Source organism: Marmota marmota, unplaced genomic scaffold (genome assembly GCF_001458135.2).
Source record: "Marmota marmota marmota unplaced genomic scaffold, marMar, whole genome shotgun sequence".
In the NCBI taxonomy this organism is placed as follows: domain Eukaryota; kingdom Metazoa; phylum Chordata; class Mammalia; order Rodentia; family Sciuridae; genus Marmota; species Marmota marmota.
This window is the reverse complement of record NW_026000243.1, coordinates 7,716,505-7,740,364: the sequence shown is the minus strand read 5'-3', so window position 1 is coordinate 7,740,364 and position 23,860 is coordinate 7,716,505. Positions and strand designations below refer to the sequence as shown.

Below are 23,860 nucleotides of genomic sequence, written 5' to 3'. Positions count from 1 at the left end.
TACACCACGTGAAGGGAGTCAGACACAGACATGAGAAAGTTCATTGTGTATAAATATATTTACATAACATTTTGAAAATGTTTTAGTCAGCTTTTTTGCCACTGTGACTAAAAGACCCAATCAGAACAATTGTAGAGGTTTATTTAGGGCTCACAGTTTCAGAGGTCCCAGTCCATAGGCAGCAGGCTCCATTCCTCAGAGCTCAAGGTGAGGCTGAATGCCATGGCAGAAGAGTGTGGCAGAGAGAAGTGGCTCACATGATGATCAAAAAACAGAGAGAAACTCCACTCACCAAATACAAAATATATGCCCCAAGGCCACACCTTGCAGGGACCCATCTCCTCCAGCCACACACTACCTGCCTTCAGTTACCACTCAGTAAATCCCCATCAGGGATTAATCCAATGTTGAATTAAGGCTCTTATAATCCAATAGTTTCTCCTCTAAACCTTCTTGCATTGTCTCACACATGAGCTTTTGGGGGACACCTTACATCCAAGCCATAATAGGAAAGTACTAATTAATTTAAAGTGGATTAAAATAATTGAAGCAAATCAAGAGAATGGATTTGTTATCTTTATTGTTGTGTTGGTTTAATGAGTTTGTGTGTGTGTACACGTGCATGTATAAAAATTACTAATTTACAAAATTTTGCACTTTAAGTATTCACAATTTATCTTAGGTCAATTATACCTCTGTAGAGGTATAATAGAGCTGTTAAAATATGTAAGTGTAAGAAACTAATTGAATGAAGAAAGTGCTTGTAATGTTTCGCATTCAAATGATATTTAAGGTGAGGAATGCTCTCCTAAAACAGATTTGTTATAAGGTTTGTTTGTTTATACATGAAATCATGAGTGGATATTGAATGTATTAAATACTTTTCCTACATCTACTGAGATAGCATAAGAATTTTCCCTTGTAATGTAGTAGCTGATGATTATGGAATTTTTAAATGCTAATCCACCCTCACAGTATCTACTACACACACACACACACACACACACACACACACACACAAAACTGGGTTTAATTAGCTAATACTCCATACAAGACATTTTGGAGTCTAAATTGATGAGAAAGGGTATCCTACAAATTTTCTTTCCTTTTCTCTGTCTAGTTTTGATTTCAAGTTTACAATATGCTGATGAGTTGTAAAATATTTACTTTTTTCTTCCCTTAAGGAGTTTATGTAAGATTATACAAACTTCAAATGACTTATTCCATTTAATATTAGTTGGAGAAAATTTGCTGTCAAAAACCATCTAGTATTTTCTTTGCAGTTAATTTTCAAAATGTTATTTAATTGCTTAATTGACACAAATTTATTCAGATGTCCCAATTCTTCTTGAGATTATTTCATAACATGCTTTTCTAAAAATACTTATATTTTATCTAGAGTTTAAATTTGCTGCCATAAAGTTATGTTTTTAATCTAAGTAAATATAATTATGTATGTTTTTCAGACTTAATATTTTTATTAAATTTCTTTTTCACTTCATTTCAAATCAATTTCACTTTTTTCAATTCTTTTCTTAAAAAACAATCAACTTTTGGTTTTGTTGATCTACTTTAAATTGTTAATGTTTTCCAAATCTGTGATTTTATGTTTTAATATATTTTATAAAATTCTCTGCCAAAAACATTTTAAACGTTTACTTCTTATCCATTCTATTACCTCCCCCTGAAACTCTTTATTATATATATATATTAGAATTTTTATTCTATTGTCCATTTATCTTAATTTGTCTTTCATATACTCTATCCCCTGGCTCTGCAAGCTACAATCTAAGTAATTTCTTTCAACCAATACTCCAGGTCAATAATTTTCTTCTTCCTCCATATGCAATCAACTATTTAAAACATCTATTAAGATTCTTCATATCAGTAGTCATATTTTCATTTACAGAGGTTCCATCTGGCTACATTTTGAAGCTGTATGGCTATCTGTGGCAAGCTGTTAATGCTAGGTCCTGTTTGAGTTTTACTCCTTTGGAGTTCTTATACAGATTTCTATATTTAATATCAGACAATTTCTATATCCACGGTCCTGGTAGTCTAAATCTGTTGTTTATTTATTTTTTTCCTAATTCTCACTCATGCTAGCTTGCCTTCCTATATATTTGAAGACCTTGAATTTGTAGTTCACATTGTATTATTTCATGGTCTTAAAATAATCTTTTCTTCCAGAAATGATTTATATGTATCTCAGGAGCTTCCACCGATCTAGGATCTCTTCAACACCCCCGACCCAAGGTTGTGGCTCAAAATAGAATTCAGGAGCTTAATTACACTTTCCCCCTGCTGGAGCAAGCCTCAGAGCAGATTGTGGTTCTGCTAAGGCATCTGTCCCTAGGGCCACCTTACCCCTTTCATCTGCCCACTACTCACTACTCACAATTCCCTCTCCCACTCTTCTCAGAGTTGGTTGTCTGTCTTGTTCAGGTTTGTTTGCGGATAAGATAAGTGTATCTTGGACTCCTTGCCTACTTAGAATCCTCTTATGAATATATTAATTCATCACAAGGTGTTTCATCTTTAATACCTAGTTGTTCTTTAATGGGAGGGTCATCCAGGGAACTTAATACGGTATAAGGCCTAGTGTGAAAGTTAATCCTAGATCTCTTAAAACACGTATTGGAAACTATCCAAACTATCATCTTCTTTTACAATATTCTGATAATCAAAACATGGTCATTCACAACACCCACAACTAGAAAGGAACCATTATGGACTGAGTCCTGTTCCTTCAAAATTCATTTATTGAAGTCCTAATACCCAGCACAGCACAGAATGTGACTATATTTGGAAATGAGACACCTAAAGAAGTAATTAAGGTTAAACAGGGTCACAAGAGCGGGGCATAATCCCACATGACTGTTATGAAAGAAAAAAAAAAACAATAGAAATGCCTGTGCCGAGAAAAAAGACCCTGAAAGGACACAGTGACAGGGTGATCACCTGCAAGCCAAGGAGGGAAACCTATGAATACCTAGATCTTGGACTTCCAGCCTTTAGAACTGTGAGAAATTGCTGATGTTTAAACCCCTCTGTCTGTAGTATTTTGTTATGAGCCCTAGCAAACTAACACAAGAGCTTATGCAGAATTCCAAATGTTTTCCTCCTTCCCAGAATGACCCATTCCTCTCTTATTCATAGGATATTTAACCCATCCTTCAAGGCCGATTCAAATGACATCTCTTCTGGGCAACATTTTGGCATATTTCTATTATACTACTTTTTCATTGTGTCAAGATCTACCTCTAATAGTAGATTGTGAATTCAGAAAAGAAACTATATAAAGTCCATCTTTGAATTCCTAATAACTAGCTTCATCCTTGTCGAAAGAATAGATGAAAGTAAGAATTCAGGAGCAGAGGAACAAGCCCCAGGCAAATGTCCCCTTAAGCTGCTGTGCTCTCTGCTGCCCTCTGGCGACAGTTTATTCCCCATCACTGCGTCTAAGGCAAGACGTGGAAATGCTCTTGGCAACATCCTGGGGTTTCCTTCAGATCATTCATTTTCGGACTCATAGAAAACTTCCTCCGACTGTGTTGGTATTGCCAGGATCTTTTACGCTTACTTCATCATCCTTCAATCTCCTGGTCGTTCTCATTCGTTGAGAACCTTTGTCCCAAGATCACCATCCTCCCTAACATGACTTCCAGGCTCAGGAAGACCATCCTTCTCAAACATGCAGACTCAACGTTCCTTGCTCAAGCCTAACACATTATCTGGAACCTACTTCAGGAGATTATTATTTGGCCACAACCAGACTTAATCATCAAAAACATCTAACTACCTAAGCTCTGTAGTGCTCTCTCCCAAGCGATGTCTGCCTGCACCTAATCCTCGGCACCTGTGACTATGTAATTTTACTTGGCTAAAACTGTAGATTTGATTAAGTTAAAGATATTGAGATGTGAAGATTACACTGGATTGTACAGGAGAACCCAGTATAATCATAAAGGAACTTTTAGGTCAGGGACAGGAGCATCAGGGTCAGAGGAAGAGATGTGACAACAGAGGTCAGTGTAATGTGGGGACATGAGCCAAAGGTAGCCTCCAGAAGCTGGAAAGAACAAGAAAACAGATTTTCCCTTCAGAAGAGGCATGTCTCTGACAACTCATTCCAGATTTCCAGAACTGTAAGAGAATAAATTTAGGTTGCTGTAAGTCACTAGTTGGTGGCAATTTGGTAGAGCAGCCAGATGAAGCTAACATAGGAGCCAACGGCCTAATCTCCAACCATAACCTTTGTTCTTCTGTCTTGTTCACTCCACTTCCAGATCACTAAACCCTCTTTTCACAGTTTGTCATCTTTCTCCTGGTTTTATTTCCTTTTTTGTGACACCTAGACACCATGATTTTCAATTTTAGCATCTTTCCTTTGGGGATGTCAACATTCTAACCACTTACTTCTCTTCATCTACATTGATACTCACAACATGGTAATTTACCAGTCTCCTGATTGTATCTTTCCTATATTGAGGACACTAAATATCTCAGGAGAAAACAACTCAATAATGTATATTGCACCACTACAAAAGCATGACCTCTAATCTCAGCCTGCCCTCAATCTTTCTTTTTCCCTCACATAACCTTTATTAGCAAATAATTCTGCACCATCACCTTTTCTCCACTCACCTGATCCATCACTGAAACTCTCTTCATTGATTACTCTGTCTTCTATTTTCAAGAGAAAATTAATGTGTGGCATGGACTGATTCCAGCTTGGCCTCTTGTCACACTGCCATTTTCTCTCATTGTCCTTGACTGTTCTCACATGTATGCTGTACCCACCCTTTGCCTCTGCACTCTCTACCCTACATTTTCCTAAAATACACTTACTTCTCTTGCATTTCCCAACTTATGGGTAAACTTTCTGTGAACTATTCAATTCCCTGGTTTACCATCCCTCCTTTGAGTTCCCACTTTATTGTACATTCTTCTATTGGCAATTATAGTAGCACACCACATAAAACATGAGATCATGCTTAATTACATTTCTCTATTTGTCTCTCTTTTAACTAGCCTGAGAGTCCCTTGAGATGAATAACTGTGTCTTATTTATCTTATTATTCCTACCAATCTGGCATTATGCTGTTAATGTTTTAAGAAATGATAAGAGAAGGAGGGACTCTGCAAGAAACTGAGCAGTGTGGCCAGACAGACAGGTTTCCCCCGACACACACACACACACACACACACACACACACACACACCACTGAACATCAGTCCTGACTCACCTCCACCCAGTGATTAATCTGTTTGGAGACTCAGAACTGTCCCAGACCCCTGGGCAGAAACTCAGACCTGTCCAAATGACAAGTGCATTGGCATGTCCATCAAATTCGTTTCAGAATCAGGAAGACACTCTTGGATACTTCAGTGCCCCAGACCATCTGGTCAGGTGGCATAGTGCCCACTTACAAGGTCAGTTCCTTATTGCCCTGAACATTCCAGATCATGCTGCAGAGTAAACTTTCTCTCTGAGCCGCCATGCAATTTTTACAGCAGCAGCAGCATTAAGCCCTTCATCATTCACTTTTTTTATTTTAATCCTCAACTAGGTGGCAGGGATATTTCTCCAGGTCATCTCTGACATCATCTAATTGTTCCTGAGAACAATGGAAGGGTCTGGAAGGGGAAAGAGAGTCAGTGTTCACTTCTCATTCCTTTTCCACAGGAAGGAGAGTGGCACTGAAGTGGATTATACCGTGGAATGTGGACCGACATTCTGGGATTTAAGGGAAATTCCCAATCAGCTTAATGGAGACCTCCATCCAAAGTTGTGCCATTTGCGTTAGAAGTGGTTAGCTATAAACCATGCCTCACATATAAATGATGGTTGTATTAAAAAGAATTTTTGCACCAACACTAGAAATGGAAATGAGAGAACAAGCTGAAATATGCTTCTTGTTGGCACAGTTTTTATTGGAATTGGCCAGAAGATTTTCCTTTACATCTAGAAAGTAAATTCTGTAATGACAAAAGGCTGCTAACAACATAGAGAATGCTGGAGATGGGCAACCATACCAGTTTTATGCAAATGATATATACTCTATGCCAAAATAAAGAGGATAGCCACATTACAGACAGCATTCCGAAGGGCCAAGGTGTGGAAGGAAATTGGCTTCACACCAAATGAACATAAAAATTTCTAGATTATCAAATATTTATCTTCCTATAGGTAATTCTATTTATGTAGACATCTAAGTGTATTAAAACAAAAAAATAGAGCATATTCCAAACCAACTATATTAGAGAATTAATTAAAAGTATATATCTCTCTCTCTCTGCCTTTTTCTCCTATGTATTTGGGAGGTGAGAGGAAAAAGGAGATGGAGGTGGATAGAAAGAAATCCTCATCCCTGATGATTCAGCATCAAAGTACTTTCTCTGTTAAATTCTCCTTGACTTTTGCAACCCACCATGATCTTTCCTTCCTCTGAATACCTGTAATATTTTGCAAGTTACCATATCACATACTGGTGTGTATAATTAAATATCTATGTTCAAAGTAGTCATTTACTCAATTAGCCACAAGGGTCTTGAGGACAAGGATCATTTGCATTTCCCTAAACTACCTATCATAGCACCTAAACATAGCAAATGCTCAAAATATATAACTGTTTGAGCAGTAACATCAGCAAATAACCCCAAATCACAAATTTGATTTCATAATGCAGTATATAGAATTAAAAGAATAAATTTGTCCCTGTATCATATTTTATGAGTTGTATTTTTCAATTATTGAGAACAAGTGAGGTAGGCTGTGAATTAGGGTTGCAGTGGTAATGGGAGTGGTTCGGAAGGAAGGGGGTGAACTTTTTTAATCCAAGAGGCCCATGAAATATGACCCCATGAGATTAAAATAAGCAGGATTTAAAATAAGCGGGATCAAGAATGTGCATAAGTATAAGGGGTGTTTGCAAACAAGATTGAAAAAACTGGAGCTGCAACTCGCCTTAAAGACGCTAGAAATCTGAGCGTGCGAGTCACTGCCTCATGGCCACAGTGGTTTAGTGACACATGGAATTTTTGTCCTCTCTTGGGGAGCACAAGTTTTGCACACTCTCAGGTGTGGAGACCGACCGTCACAACGGCTTCTTACCACCAGGGGGCGCCTTGCAGAGCCGCTTCTCCCGGCGCTTGCAGCCGCTCTCCCAGCATGCCTCGCTCCTGCCCGCCACGACCCGGAAGTTGTCGCCGGCTGCTGGCCGGCCGGCAGCCCTGGCACAGTCGGCGCTGCGGAACGCAGTCCCCCTAGCCGCCCTAGCCTGCGGTGGCTGTGGGCTGAGGCTGTCGGCGGGAACCCCAATGAGTCCACTCCAGGCGGGGTCTCAGACTGGACGCGGGGCCCCTGGCGACGTGTGACCCGCCCCCGGCCGGCCGCTGCACCGGCGTTTGTAAGTGCGTGTGGGACCCAGCCGGCCCTGCACCGCCCTCTCTGAGGCTGCAGAGAGGCGCTCCGCCTGGGGCACTATGAAGGCCGCAGAGCTTTCCTCGGAAACTGCATCTCCGCTGGAAGCGGCTAGTTGGACTGTTCTGTTGACAGTAGTGAGGGGGAGAAGCAGAGCTGCAGCTGTCGCTTTGCAGCGCCTGTAGGACTTCAAGGTCCCGAAGCCCCTGCCGGTTCTCTGTAGAGAACCCCAGTTTTCTTGTATCTGGAACACAGTACCTGCCTCCTTTCCTGATTCTTAAGTAAAATAGAGGGCTGTCATCTGGGGGAAGCTACCTGAGCCGTTCAGCCATGGAGGCCGACACAGTGTCCCCTATCCAGGAGACCTCTGCCCAGTCTTTATGTAATTTAAGTAATCTGTGGGGTAGCCGGAAGCTGATGATTGTGGGGATCTTACTTGGTTGGCTTCTAGTTATCCACCTTCTGGTTAACGTGTGGCTTCTGTGCCTTCTCTCAGCGTTGCTAGTGGTGCTGGGAGGTTGGCTAGGCTCCAGCTCCATTTTGGGGCTTTCAGGTCGACTACACCTGGAACGGTTCATCCCAGTGGCCACCTGCCCTCCATGCCCTGAGGCAGAAAGGCAGTTGGAGCAGGAGATCAACAGCACCATCCAGATGATTATTCGAGATTTTGTGTTATCCTGGTATCGTTCAGTGAGCCAGGAGCCAGCTTTTGAGGAAGAGATGGAAGCGGCCATGAAAGGGTTGGTGCAGGAACTTCGGAGGAGGATGGGTATGGTGAACAGTCGTGCTCTTGCCCAGAGAGTTATGACTCTCTGTGGTTGTCACCTGCAGAGCTACATTCAGGCAAAGGAGACCTTTGCAGAGAAGCACAGTGGTCCAGTCCAGCCTTCCCAGCTCTGGGAGGCTTATTGCCAGGTTACTGCCCCACATCCTGCTATGCACAATCCTAGTACAGAGGTCACCTATACCCGTGGCATTGTGAATTTGTTACTTCAAGGGCTGGTGCCCAAGCCCCACTTGGAGACTAGAACTGGACGCCATGTGGTGGTTGAACTCATTACTTGCAATGTAATCTTACCACTGATCAGCAAGCTGTCAGATCCTGACTGGATTCACCTTTTACTTGTGGGTATCTTTTCCAAGGCCAGAAATGATTCAGCAAAAATAGATAAATCACTCTTCCCACCCAGTTCCTTGGAACAGCACTCAGTGCCCACATCTCTACCACTGATTGTTGAGGTGGAAAGTCTGCCAGAACGAAGAGCCCCTTCTCCAATAGAAGCCTCTGTGCTCCTAAACTGTAGTGAGCCAGGCCCCACCCCAGAGGTTGAAGAAGGCCATGAAGCTGTAGAGGCAGATATGGCTGGGATACTTGAAGAAAGAAAAGTAGGAAACAACTCATCTCATTTCCTACAGCCAGATATTCGAGGCCCCCTGTTCTTATGTGAAGACTCAGAACTGGAGTCTCCACTGTCTGAACTGAGCAAAGAAACTATCATGCTCATGACCCCAGGCAACTTCCTCTCTGACCGGATCCAGGATGCCCTATGTGCCTTAGAAGATTCCCAGGCTCTGGAACAAAAGGAAGGTGAGGGATCCGAGGGCAATGAAGGAGCAGAGACTGAGGAGGGGTCAGGGACAGAAACAGGCCTGCTGGTCTCCATGCTGAACTCCTGCCCAGAGATCCAAATTGACACAGCAGACAAGGAGGTAGAGCAAGGAGATGACACCTCTCTTACAGCTTTGTTGGAGGAGCCAAAAAAGATTCAGCCCCTGCGACCCTCGTGCTTAGATAATAAGGATCTCATCAATGATATGAGCTCCCTTGATCCAACTCTGCCACCAGTTCCACTTTCTTCCACTCCACCTGGTCCTCTCAGCTCAACCACTTTCAGCTTTGAGCCCCTGAGCAGTCCAGATGGCCCAGTTGTCATCCAGAACCTTCGTATCACTGGTACCATTACTGCCCGAGAGCACAGTGGCACTGGATTTCACCCGTATACACTCTACACTGTAAAGGTAACAGAATTCAAGCTACAGGTACCCACCACGGGCTGGGAATGTAATCAGAAATCAGAGTCAGCAAATGTAATGTTCTCTCAGGAGATGACTTTTAGTTTGCTATGTTTAATTCAACAAACATCTGTATGTGAATGGCCTGATTCAAATGGCTAATTTGTAAGGCAGAGTAGGCTCTTACCCTATTCCTATACAAATAATCTAGAAACTCAGGGTTTTACCCTAGTTTCCAATCTTGGCTGTACCTCAGAATCACTTGGGCTGCCTTTTAAATACACTGATTCTGATAGACCCTGACAAATTCTGAAGGAGAATGTCCAAAGTAAAGTCCAGGGTTCTATATATTTTAAAAATAAGACTTTCCAGGCAACGTGAAGACACCTTGACCTCAAGCTATTTGGAGGGAATCAGCTGCTCTAAGCAGCTTCCTTTATAGTTTCCAAGTTTGTGCTTAAATGTCTTCAGGAATAAAAAAAATTCCTATCTTCTGAGGTAAATACAGGTAAATAATCTGCCTTCCAAAAACAAAGTTCAAATGATACTGGTATTTTTTAAGAAGAATGTAGCAGGGAAGAAGTTTGGAAAAAGAATTCCGGGGCAAGACCCTATCTGTTGTATTTTACTTGCTTTTCTCATTGAGTCCAAAAACTTCCATAAGGCATGTACCTGGATACTGCTAACACTCTCATCCTCAAAATCCCAGTCCTGTTAATAGGAAAAGGGCCTTCCATCATAACAGCATTTTGAAAATTAACAAGACATTTTGAAGTTAAGACAACAGAATCATAAACATGTAAGTACATATATTTATACATACACACAAACACTCCTTATAAAATAGACAAGTTTTACAAGTATAGACATCTGTCATGTAATCATAACTCTGGCTAGTCTCAAAGGACAGGTGTAAACATTTTGCCTGCCTTTTTGTTCTAATTCCATATGTCCCAATGACATGCACCTTTCTCACAAATAGGCGTCAGCTTCTGATTCTTCCATCTTCTATTTATGATATATTCTAACACTGATATTAAACAACAATTATTTTTCCTCTTCATTAGCAGAAAATTTAATGGAGAGAATTATTAAGTCATAATCTTTCTCCCACTTACTATTTTTGTTGTTGCTAAATTTTGACACCAGTTACTACCTACTTCAAGTAGACACTGAAAAAAGGGTAAGGTGGAAAATGAGCAACAAAATAATATAGTCAATTATGTATAGTTTGAGATTGGCCTTAGATTTTCAAAAGGACATAATGTAACTATGATTTTAACTTGATTTCAAAGTTATTTTACTTTCTGATTGTAAAACAGTTTTAGTTTGTATAATAGAAGTGAACACATCAGTATTGAATATTGTCCCGAATATTCCACAGAAAGATTACAACTCCTAGTTTCTCTGAGAGCCCTCCCCTGAATTCTACCTGTGTCTTTATTTCTGAGTACTGGTCTCAGGAACTTATTTGCTCTCTTCAATTCATAGTGAATACCCCTGCTTCTCTAGCTATAAAAAAGTTTAAAATACCACCAAGTCCTACCAATGGGATAGTTTTTCCTATCACTTGCCACAATATAGTAACGTACCAAACAATAATAACCTACTCCTAATTAGTCTGTTCCTAATAAGAACAAGCATAACAGTTCCTTGTATCTTAACTACTCTGTCAGAGACAAAGTTTTCTTCTGTATTGAGTCATAGCTTTCATGTTGTTCACGGTGCTCACTTTTCTGGGAACATACAAGAACTAGTCATCATTCCACATACAAGCCCTCCAAGCATTCAAAGGCAACAGACTTTAACAACATCTCCAGTCATCACTTGACTTCTAATACATACGTCATGTGCTTAGGGGAAAAAAAAAACAAAAACAAACTTAACCCCTAAAAGTAACAACTAGGAAGATTAATCTATCCACATGTTCTTTTAATTTATTGCACGCAAACAAATGATTTGTGTTCATTGTTTGGAATTATTTGTTCTTCCCCCAATTAATAGAAATCATCCCTGAATGAGTATAAAAGCAAAATGGTTTTTCCCTTAATAAGGTCCAGTTTGTAATTTAGGGGTGATAGAGTTAGCTTTTTTTTATAGGTGTTATGCCTTCTGTTTTATACTCACCTTTTGAGATTTGAATAATAGTGATGTAGCCATTTTTGTAGATAAAGTAAATATTTGAGGGAGGGAGGAGTGAAATTCATTTCTGACATTCTGGGCCACATATATTAGGAACTCATTCTTCAGTTCAGCTTCCTTGGAGTTTGAGTTATTCATTTCAACTCAGGGCAGCAATCAGATGTGTTAGGTTCTATAAAAGAATAGGAATATCTCCCTCCCTTTATCCCTACTGTGCTATTACTGTGTAGCCATTGAACATGTTTTCATTAAATCCAGAATAGAAGATTGCCTAAACCTGGATGATTCTGTCAATAAATCTGTTCCTTCGACAGTATGAGACAGCTTTTAACAGTGAGAACAGCAGTGCCCTGCAGCAGCTGGCCTACCACACTGTGAACCGCCGATACCGGGAATTCTTGAACCTGCAGACCCGCCTGGAGGAGAAACCAGAGCTACGAAAGTTCATCAAAAGTTAGGAATTGCTAACTTTTTTCCCTGACTGGCTGCTTGCTTTTCACATCTAGCCACCCTAATCTGAATGATTGGTAGCCTATGGGTTTGTGGAGAGGATAACGCAGCATTGATGTTCTTCCCCAAATTTGCTTTGAAAGTTTGAGGGTTTTGTGCTAGACAGCTCTGATTACATTCTTTCTAAGGTAGTCCTTTGCTGCTAAATGCACTCAAATTTCTATCTGTGCCCATAAGATAGAGTGAGACATTATAACTTTTCCAGAAAAATAGATTATTCACTTTTAAATATTAAAATATTATACAGAAATTCGTGTCACTTCCTTTCCTTTAACAACCAGGCCTTTTGTGTGTTGTTTGACACTTCCAAGGCCCAGAGAAAATAAAAAAGTGTAATAAAACTCAACTATAAATATGAGCTAGTCACTGGTTACTTTGTTTTTTAAAAAAATGCTGATTCTGGTCCAAATAAATATTTTAATAACTATGGGCATAATTGTTTATTTTCTTTCTTAGTAACAATAGCTAATACTGAGTCAAGCTTGAATACGTGGGTCAGGTTCTCTTGTTAGTTAATTTAATCCTCTTAATAGCCTATGAGATAGACAACATCATCTCCCTTTTATAGAAAAAAGACAAAGTTACAGAAAGATTATGCAATTTTCCTGCAGTCATCATTATACTAGGGATTGGAGCCACAAAACTGATCAGTTGGACTTCAAAGCCCTCTCTTCTAACTATATCAATTGGTCTCTTTATATTAGTAGTGGGAGTAGATTCTGTATATTACATCCTGGGAGCATATTTGGAACTCCTGAAATTAAAAAAAAAAAAAAAAAAGGTCAGAAAAAATATATTCAATAACTGTTTTATATAGGGTAACTCTCTAAGAATGTTAAATGAAGGAGGTATTTTTGTTTTATTTTGGAGATGTGAAAGGTCCTAAAAAGCTCTTTCCAGATCTTCCATTTGGCAACATGGATAGTGACAGAGTGGAAGCCCGAAAGAGCCTTCTGGAATCATTCCTCAAGGTTAGCATCTTTTTTGTCTTTGCCCTCATTCTGACTCCTGCCCACCCAAGCCAAGGCAGAGAGATCTAGGAACTGGGATTTCTCTTTAAAATCCTTCTGTCTTAATTTTGCAGCAACTCTGTGCCATTCCTGAAATCGCTAACAGTGAAGAGGTGCAGGAATTTCTTGCTCTGAACACAGATGCTCGAATTGCCTTTGTCAAGAAACCATTCATGGTCTCCAGAATAGATAAGGTACTAGCAAAGCTGCTATACTCAGCGTTCATTTCACTCTGCAGACGTGGAGTGTTCATCAGAACAGAGGCAGTATCTGAAAAATAAGAGAGGTAGGGTATAGGGCAAGGTGGCACAGAGGAGTCAGTAGAACATTGACTAGAATTTTTAAGACATGTTGCCAAATATTGGTTGGATCATCAACTTGCCAAATCACAGTGAGCAGCTATTAGGTGATAGTAGCCCTGACTCTAAGTGTACACACATCTCCTGGGGAAACGTTGATTGTTCCTGCAGTAGAGGCATGTAAGGATCAAGTGAAGATCCATGGATAATTGCAGGGATTCTCTTCTTGTGGGAAAGGTCATTCCTAGTGTGGTCATCAGGAAAGAGAGCTCCAAGGCAGGACATTGACCTGGATTTCAGTTGATGTTGTGATTTTCTGATGGAAAACAGAGTATTCAGAGAACTGTACTTATTCAAGAGGGTCTCTCAGCTCCCATGGAGAAGGAAATCTGGAATACTTAAGAACTTATAAGCTATGATTACCAGCTGTTATCACGGTCTGCAGGACAAAAGCCTGAGATTTATGTTCATCAGAAGATGGTTTGTTTAAAGTGTCTCATTGGCAGAAGAAGGGCTTCTCTCTTCTCACCTAGGCTTGGGAGCACAAAATAAAATGGAATTTCATGTGGTAGGTGCCAGAGGACATCCACTGCTATGTGGGATAAACCACAGACTACAAAGGGATCATCTAACTAAATCTCCCAGAGTTCCATATAGATATATTCATTCATTGATTCTTTCAACATCTTACTAGATGCCTGTTTTGAGTCAGGCACTGTTCCAATTGCTAGTGATGCAAAAGTGGATGAGACAGATTAGGACCCTCCTACAGACTATAGTTCTTGAGCTTAGAGAGCAAGTTGTATTTCCTGAGCTACATTATCTATCTTCATGCAGTCCTCTGTGTTCCTTCCCTGGCTTGTTCTCTACTCTCCACTGTAGCCTTCTTGTCTATTCGACCTTGTCTTAGCTGTACTGTGCTCCTTGTGCAGGATCGTTCAAGAATGTCTCGAAGAAGGCATATGCTGTTCCCGCAGTGTTGAAGAACAAGAGACACCAAGGAAAAGAAATTGTTTCCTTCCTTGTCATAAAAATTTCAGGATTTTGGTTTTTTGTATGTCTTCTTTAGTAAATATATGTTTGTCATTTTCCCATTCTGAGAAATAGAGATAATTCTTCATTGGAAATTATTTGGTTTTCTTTATGGCTGGAAAATATTATATCAACTCTAGATTTCTTAATTTTGATCCCAGTGATTTTCATTCTTTCTTTACTGTTAGAAATTGTTTAACTCAACTACAAAAAAAAAAAAATTCTTTGATCTGTGTGAATTACCCAAAGCATGTTTATATTATTTATGTCCCTAGACTGTATTTTTTATTTCTGATCATCTTTTTCATTCTTCTTTTTTTTCCTTATACTTATATTACTTCCACTTGTTCCATCTTATTGAAGGCTATATCAATTTAGAAACTAGAAACCACCTTTTTATATAAAAAGGAAGTCACCAACCTGCAGAACTCCCAGGTTTTTATTTACCCCACTGTTTGTTTTGGCTTCTTTCCCTATGGCATTGTTTGTCTTATTCTGCAAGGAAAAAGGATATTGATGGTCATAGAGAAAAGGGAGGATTGTTTTCATTGGTGGGTATTTGGATTTCCTAATGGATGAGGCTCTGCTAGATAGCCTGGCTCTCTACTCATCTTATTGCGTAAGGCACAATGAGCTGACTTCTTTTCTGTTTGGCATTTTCCATCTGGGGATGTAAATGGTTGTACTAACCCTGCACCTCTGACCCCTGCAGATGGTGGTGAATGCTATTGTGGATACCTTGAAGACAGCATTTCCTCGATCTGAACCCCAGAGCCCCACAGAGGAGCTGAGTGAGGCCGAGAACGAAAGCAAGTCCCAGACAGAAGGCAAGAAGGCTAGCAAGTAAGAACCTTCGGTGGCCCAGAGACCCTTCCCCCAGTTATCAGGTTGATCCTCAATCTTCAACCAAAGCCTACCTCATTCTCAAGCCCTAGAAAAGAGGAGGAGGAAGAGGAGGTGGGGCACACATAAAAATTTTTAGGCAAAGCCAGACTCTGGGCTACTTAGCACTCCCCTAGAGCAGGAACCCAGCACTCAGCTGACCAAGGATTTTTTTTTTTTTACTAGAAGGAATACTGTAGACTATGGATAGTCTCTTTTCTATCTTCTGAAAATTTGAGGTATTTCTTTCCTATTAAGAATTAAGGCTCATAACTCATTTCTGCTGTCATTTCTGGTAATCTTGGCTCAGAAATTTCATATACTAACAATAAACAAGAAAAGGGTAGAATAGAAACCTGCAGGGTCTATTTTAGTAACTGGTTGACTGCTACCGCATCCTGCACTAGAGTCCCAGTTGTTCCTTGGCATCACTCCACACCAACATGTAGAAGGCAAGGGTACCACACTTAACCTTACTGGAAATTTCATCTGAATATGGGCCCATAGGGAAAGAGAAAGTATGTATGTATGTGCGTGTCTGACTGCCATTGTCTTTGTGTTCATGTTAAAATCCAGCAATGCCAGACTCACAATAGTTAGCCTTTTTTAATTGACCCATATTTTATAAGATGACCATTGTGCCTGTGCTTATTTGTTCTCTGTCTCTTGAAACATTGAGATTTATCACTTGGCAATCCCTTCTCTGATTTTATTTGGAATACAAAGGGAATAAATGGTTGTCCAAAAAGGGTACCCACAACAAAAAGAGTATCTAGAATTTTCCCTCAGTCTCTTTTTTTGTCTGTTTAGCCTTCAACAAATTTTTAATTTATGCATAGTATGTGCACTATTTATGAAGAAATGCCAGAATATATATTGTTTGGAAGATTTCAGGGCCAAATCTTTCCTGGCAACTCTGAGTACCATAAGCCCCTAAGAATAAGTATGGGTTGTTTTTTTTTTAATGTATTATCAATTCTGGCCAGCTCTTTGTATGGAAATAAAGACCACAAACTATATTCTGTTTCTGCCCTTTATTGCTGTACTAGGTCCAGACTGAGGTTCTCATCCAGCAAAATTTCTCCAGCACTGAGTGTGAATGAAGTACATGAAAAGATTCTCTATTGTCTCCAGGAGCGCAATGTGGTAAGACCCAAAGCCCAGAGGACTGTAGGAATCAAGACCCAGGGTGTTGATTCTATAGTTATAGGTAATCGAAACATTCTCTCAAGTCAGGAAGAACTGAAGTGTCTTGCGAAGAACTTAACTAACATTCGGGTCTCACATTTAAAAGTATTTTCTCTGAGTGCTTTTGAATTCTAATTGTTGTGGGTTGGCAGGTTGGCTTCTTAAGGTAGTGGGTTCAGAATTAAGAATGACAGGATGAGAAGAAAAACCAGAGAACAGATGACCAAGAATGTGTGCAAAAGTGATAATCCCAGGGAAGCTTGAAATTTGGGTTAAAAAAAAAAAAAAAAAGAAACTTTTATAGACTGGCCTTAGGGTCAGTGGGTTCTATACTCATGGTACTTTGGTAGAGTCTCCAGAGTCTGCACAAAAATTTTAGGGAAACCTATAGTGCTGCATTTACTTCTGTACTTTCTGCATTCTTTATGTCATATGCCACTGGCTGTTTCTTCAGGAGTCAGAGATCCTATCCATGTCTGGGATGGAATCCTTTATTGAAAAGCAGACAAAGTTACTGGAAATGCAGCCAACAGAAGTCCCAGTAAAAGATCCAGAACAAATCTCCAAAGACTATGTGGATGATTGCTTGTCAGGTACAACCATGCTATCCCAGGACCTCAGCAGCAGTGATGCAGGTAAATGGAAAGGTCTCTATTCCTACAGAGAAAGGAGCCATAAGAACTTGGGATAGGTGCACTTTGTAGCTTTAATATCTTTTGTCTTTAACTGAGCAAGCCACATGTTGAACTCCAGTGTAGAGTAGAACACAGTCCCTAAAGCCAAGTCAAATAGTGAAGTCAGGCCCAGACACAGGGAGTTGTAACCCAGCAGAAGATCCATGTGTATAGTATCTTACTTAAAATATTTTTAACATACTCTGGTACATGGGACCACTGTCTTTATCTAGAATTTTCCCTCAGTGTCTGTCATACCACTTTTCTGGTTTTCTTTCCCTCTCCCTGTGGTCCCTTTTGGGCCCACTTTTTTGTTTTCCCCACCAACCCTCTGTAGCCTTGGTTTGGGCTCTCTGTTCTTCCCCTCATGCTGTCCCTAGGTAATCCCAACTGTACTGTTGGTTTCTACTCTCATACGTATGCCAATAATGCCTAAATGTTGGATATTATACACCTCCATGTGAACAGACCACAGAGCAGCGGAAATACAGTATGTTCAAGATAGATTTCATCTTTCTTCCTAAATCTGTCCCTTCTGTATTTACTGCCATGACAAATGATACTACATTGTTTCCTAGGCCAGAGAAGGGAAAGAGAAGAGGTTAGGTTCACTTCCCCTTTATATCCTTTGAGGCAGGACTGGTTTGCTTCCCAGGAGAAGAAAGGCAGATGCATTCTACAAAGGAAGAATTGGAGCCTTGGATATTAATTAGTATTTGCTGAAATAGAACTTAAAAGAAAAAAGTACATCAGTTCCACCAAGAAAAAGACCTCTGGTGAGAACAAAAGATCACAAAATCTTGGGTTCAGAAGGAAAAAAGCCAATTTTACTGTTGTCTTTCAGGTTACCATGAACAAATCACCTTACCTCTGCTCTATGAACTTCAATTTAAATATGCGGAAAAGGGGTTTTAAAGCCACCCCTTCACATGTATCTCATTGGTTAGGTAAATGAAGTAGTACGACAGTAAAAGCATCAGAAAACTCTAAAAAATTACAGATAAAAGGGATAGGTGAAACAATACAATTCTTCCTTTGTAGAATGCATCTGCCTTTCTTCTCCAAATCAACCCTGTAAATTTTGAATATTTTTAAATGGATAGTTTATACCTGAGCTTTTCTTCTTTAGCTCTGAGAGACTCGAAAGTGTTCATATGATAGAAAACGTATCATTTTCTTCCAGAGGACTTGGCAGTACCTTGTTCGCCTTATTGTTTTTTACTGCTATGACTGAGTGTTACCACATGGTGGCAGCTTCAAGCAAATAGAAAAACTGAGAGAGTAAAAGTAATTAGATAGAGGAGAATTCTATTTCCCAGGAATTGGAATAGCCCATCTTTCAGATAAAAGGGATGGGTGAAACAATATAACTCTAGCCCAAATCAACCCTATAAATTTTGAATATAGTATTTTTAAATGGATAGTTTATACCTGAGCTTTTCTAGCTTTTAGCTAGTCAGAAAGCAGTTCATCAGCCAAATGCCCACTAGAAATATAATTTAGAAAAAGAAAGTATGTATTAGATGGCCTTTAGAGGGAAGTGGGTTTCAATTCTAGCAGATCTATCAATTCTAGCAGATCTATCCAAATCACTTATATTCTTTTTTTATTGATACATTATAATTATACATAACAGTGGAATTCATAATGCAATATATATACATGCACATAATAATTTGATTGATCTCACTTCCCAGTACCTTTCCTTTCCATCTTTTCTCTTCCTCTGATTCATTTTCTCTATTCTATCTCTATATTATGATGATATTGATGATGATTATGATTATGTACATAAGCAGATTCATTGTGATATATTCATACATGGACAAAATAATTTAGTAGATTTCATTCTCCAAAATTCCCTATGCCCTTCCGTTCTCCCTCCCTCTCAATCCTCTTCCTCTATTTTATTGGTTTCCCTTCTGTTTTTGTGAGATATTGCCTTTTTTTTTTCATGTCTAGAGGACCCTTAAATGAGGTGAGCTTAGGCAAGTCTAGTTAGTCCTAGACTAACAAAGTTATTGTTGATGATTAATTATAATATTAAATACAACAATAGCACCAGAAACCTCATATTTCCTGTGGAATATTATGTGTTCCTAGGAAATCTCCAGAAAGCAAATCAAAAGTGATGTCCCCGCACCACACAAAGGTTTAGAAAATGGATGTTTCACTCCATAAAATACATGTGTTTGGAAACTCCAGGTTAGCATGAGTGTAGGCTCATTTGTGGCCCTTCCAGAAGTCTTGAAAACAGGGAAGAAATCAGTAAATGTCATGGCACTTTACCAGAGGTGTGGAGCTCTTCCTAGAACCACATGTTATCTTAGAATCAAACTGGAGCCTCCTGAATCTCAACCCCACAGCTCTGTGTAATGGAGATGCTGTCAAAACAAGGCTTTGCAGGAGAATGAAGCCCAAATCTTTCCCCAGTTCTGCCCACAACATTTCCATGATGAATTGTGGGGGCGAGTGGAAGGCAAGGAAGAGACAAAGCTTTGCCAGTTCCAGTTAGTCACCAATTGTGAGCTCTTACTTGGAACAAGATGAATTCAGCAACCTGGGGAAATAAAGGAGAAACAGAAGCTAGGTAGGTAAAATAAAATATATGTAAAATCTTTTTAAAAAGTAAGAACACTTATTCATTAACCGAAGAATTGTAAATACATACAGAGCCTATCACTGAACTTTCTAGGTATGAAGTACGTGTCTCTTTGTTTCAGTGCAGAGGGATTAAAAAGTAAAGTCCAAGATGATGGATATGAAGCTAGAGAAGACCCCAGTGCCACCAGTGCATTAAATACATTCCTCAATTGGGGGTTTCTTCTTATTTACTTTTATGCCTTTTTGTCCCTCAGGAACAGAAACAGAGTTAGCTGACACAGCCCTGGATCTAATCCTCTTGCTGTTAATGAAACAGTGGAAATGGCTATGTACTGAAAACATGCAGAAATTTCTTCATCTTATCTTTGGGACCCTAATTCAAAGGTAAGGTTTCTAAGTTCTCCTTCATGTCAGGTTCTCAAATTGCATGGAAATTGGACACAATGGTGACTTCTGTACTTGGAAGGGTAAGTGTGTAGAGTCCAGGAAAACTGTGGCCATAAGAAAAGGTAGGCTGTCTGCTACAGGGCAGGGATGAATATTGCCAGAAGACTATCAGAAAGCCCCAGCCCCAACACCACTGCCTGTGATCTTAATAGACTTTTGTTTAACTCTGTCTTCTCTGGGATCTGTTCTCCTTTTATGTCCCCAGACCTGGAGTCACTGTGATGATTAACTATTTTTAAAAAATGGAGAAAACAGATCATTGTTGTTGATATAAAGCTCTTCCCTCACTAACGATGATGAAATATCCTTCCCAAAATGTTTGTAGGCTTAGATTGAGAAACCCTGCCCTAGACTAGAAACCCTGCCCTAGACCAGAACTAGTTTTGTATCCCCAGCAACTTACACAAGGACGGGGGCATAGTGGATTCATTAAATATTTGATAAAAGAAAAAACATTACTCTTCTCAGTATCTTTATACTTAAAAATATAGTTTCCTAATGTTTTATTCAGTCCCCTATGACTCTTGCTAATTAGGCCTCCATGTCTCTTCTTTCTCTGTCAGACTTTCTTTTGCTTATCTTCCAAATATTTTTTAAAAATGTAAAGATCCTACAAATAGATAATATGTGATTTTTTATAACACCCCTTCCCCTGTAGTCATTTACTTGATGAATTAATTTCAGAACACAAGAAATTGTTCAGTAGGAGTTTAAAAGTATAGGTGAAAGGGCTCTGAGGAGCTGCGTATCCACAGATCTACGGTTAGTTCGTGCAAGAGAAGGGCCACAGATCCTGCCTGGTCTCCTGTGGTGACCCCACTCTCATCCCAGTCAGTCCCTATGTACTGGAAACCTGGCCACACCCTTCCTGTTCCAAGTCACTGGTGGGCCATTGCCCTTTACTCCCTCTACCCTCCTGAGGGTCTTCCCATTCTCCCTGTCACCTCAGGGAAGCCCCCAGCCATCTGCTTCCCACTTTGCTTCATAGCATCTGGGCCTTTCTAACTTGCTGATTGCTTAGTTGTCCACCTCTGCTGACTGAACACCAGGGGCAAGCAAGACCATATTTGCTTTGTGGATTGTTATGTTGTCCAGCTTATTTCCATGCATAACACATAGTAGGTGCCTGATAAATGTGTGTAAAAGGAAAAAAAAAAAAGTATAGGTGCATCAGCAGAGACTTAGAAAAGATTAAGATCTATATTTAAAAGGTAGGGGAAAATTTGCCTAAAAGTTTGAGTAGCTCAGAAAATGAAATGGCTTGGGCCAGTCCAGATAAAAAAGAGAGAGAGAACTAGATCCTGAGAATTAACAGTAAGATCATGGAAGAACTGATATCTCACATAGAGAGGATCCTTGGAAATCTAAGCAGGAAAGTTAAATACAAGGGAAGTAAGTCCGAAGTGGTATAGTAGACATGGGATAGACTTTCAGTAGTCAAACATAGGCTGAGAAACTTCTAAGCCAGGTTGCAGACCCTTAGTGGGGAGTGTGTAGGATTAAAGAAATAATAGTTGTGTTTCCTAGTCTGAACTCTTTCTCGGCTTAATGGTACAAGATTTTGCCAGGAGGTTTTGTGGCATTTGTCCCACTTTACCTTTAAATGCTTCTGTCTCTCTTTATACAACTGGGGATTGATTTTGGTCTTGCTTCTTTGTTCACAGGGGAATAAAATGTATATTACCAAAAGCTGGTCAATAGTGAACAAAATAGGCATGATCCCTACTTTATTATATTTTAATAAATTTAAATTTAAACAGGTTGAGTGCTGAAATTCAGGGCCACACAATCACAGAGCTAATGGGTGGTAGGGCCACCATTCAAACCAAGCTGCTCAAAAGCCCAAGTTCTTATCTACTCCAGTAAGCTATTATTCTATAATTAAATTTTCTGAACTTTGGTTTCCTCATCTGGAAAACAGAATTAACAATGCTATCTCAAGATGTCCAGTAAACGATAGTTCTTAATATTTGCTCTTCAGAAGAGAAGAATAATAAAACATATTTTGTTTCTAATGCCTTCAACTAGTAGCTGAAAATTAGCTTCACTTTTTATGTCTTCTAGATACATCACCCCATACCAGTCTCCTTCTGCCAGTTACCACCATCCCTTTTGTGCCCATCTCTCTGAGCCACACAGAGTTGGGCTTCTAAATAATGAAGGCTTTATGAGGTCTTTCAAAGTGATTTTGTGCCAGTGGTCTCATTTGTTAAAGCAACAACCACAGCACTCCCAGTCTTACATTAGGAAGCAGAACACCTGGGCTCCTGTCCAGTACCGACAAGCACATGTGAAGTACATAGTTCCATAGTGTTTTCCAGGTTTCCTGGTGCTCCTGGCGACCTGGGTGGGGAGAACTACTGAAATCTGTTCTAATAGGAAAGCTTTGGAATCAAGCTAAGTTCTTCACCTTTCTGTCCCCATCCCTTGACACTTCTGCTAGATCCAGTTAGCTAGATAGATACACAGCTGGTAAATGAAAACTATCAAAACCTTTATGCAACTCATGCTATAAATTATATCAAAGAGAGGGCTTGCTCCTGAATTTTTCTTGATTTGCTCTTCACTTTTCATTCCTGGTTTTCTTTTCTGTTTTCTTATGGAATGCCATCACTATTTAGAAAGACAGGAAATTGTTAATGTATTTGTAAATATTGTACAAGAACAGAAATTTGTGGCTGCTTTTGAAAACCTTGTTGTATCTATAGACTGTTAAACATGGTCATGATAGGTATTTCTAAATAATTGTATTTTGTAACCTGTTTAGGTATATCTCTTCCAGCCCCAAAAGTTCTTATTTATATCTAGTCAAACTTTATCCTTAGCCCATTTCATTTTCTGTTAGCTACAAGGAAACAGAACTATAGCTAGCTGGCACTCTCCTCATCCTGTGCTTTCATAGACAAGAATCTCATCCTTCCCCTTTCAAGACCTTCTGTCTTCCCCTGTAAATCCCTATTCACTCTACATTTTTGATCCTCTTCTCAAGAATCTTGTGCTGGTTTGACAGTGTTCCAGAAGCCTCCTTTAGATAGGAAGTAATAAGTCATGGTGTCTGAAGAAAGAACCAATTCCCTCTCCAGAGGCCCAAGGATTTGCCCTTCATGGCCATTGTCTCATACCAACAAGTCCCTGGATATATGGTAGACATGGAAAAGATGGGCCTTACTTCTAAATTCAGAGTGTAGAGATTGATCATCTCATCAGCAAGGTATTTACTATCCTGTAAGCTTTTGTTGAAAGTCTTATTTCACACAAACATTGGGCTAAACATTTCAAACATATTCTATCATTTAATCTCTTTAAGAGCCATATGGAACAGGTATTATGAATCCTACTTCTAACATGGGGAAAACTACGATTTACAAAGAATTTGTATTATTACATCAAGATGACAGGTCAAAATAGCACACATAAAATTTCAACCCAGTTTTTTCTAATTTTTAGCTATAATGATTCTTTAATTTTCAGGATCAGAACCTTTGCCCTATAATTTGAAGGATAAGGCCAACCCAAAAATCTTTCACTCCGAGTAGCAAACATTCCCCAAGAAGAGATTATCAGATAATTTATAGAATACAAATTATATCTCACATGTAACAAAAAGAACACTGTTCCCTCCTAAAGTCAGCC

General features: G+C 39.6%; 1 protein-coding gene across 4 annotated transcripts in view; it reads left to right on the top strand.

Annotated features, from left to right (window-relative positions):
- The first annotated feature begins 7,202 nt into the window (after window positions 1–7,202).
- Snx19 (sorting nexin 19) overlaps window positions 7,203–23,860 on the top strand; it is a 37,535-nt gene continuing 20,877 nt past the window's right edge. For 2 of the 4 annotated variants that reach the window (XM_015499059.2, XM_015499060.2), the window contains exons 1-8: window positions 7,270–9,445; window positions 11,896–12,034; window positions 12,962–13,062; window positions 13,176–13,295; window positions 15,145–15,275; window positions 16,364–16,460; window positions 16,957–17,137; window positions 20,035–20,164. In XM_015499059.2, coding sequence (XP_015354545.1) covers window positions 7,757–9,445; window positions 11,896–12,034; window positions 12,962–13,062; window positions 13,176–13,295; window positions 15,145–15,275; window positions 16,364–16,460; window positions 16,957–17,137; window positions 20,035–20,164 — 2,588 coding nt within the window. In that variant the 5' untranslated portion in view covers window positions 7,270–7,756. Of the gene's footprint in view, window positions 9,446–9,523; window positions 10,239–11,895; window positions 12,035–12,961; window positions 13,063–13,175; window positions 13,296–15,144; window positions 15,276–16,363; window positions 16,461–16,956; window positions 17,138–20,034; window positions 20,165–23,860 lie in introns of those variants that run through there. The other 2 variants (XM_048796169.1, XM_048796168.1) reach the window with 2 other exon arrangements.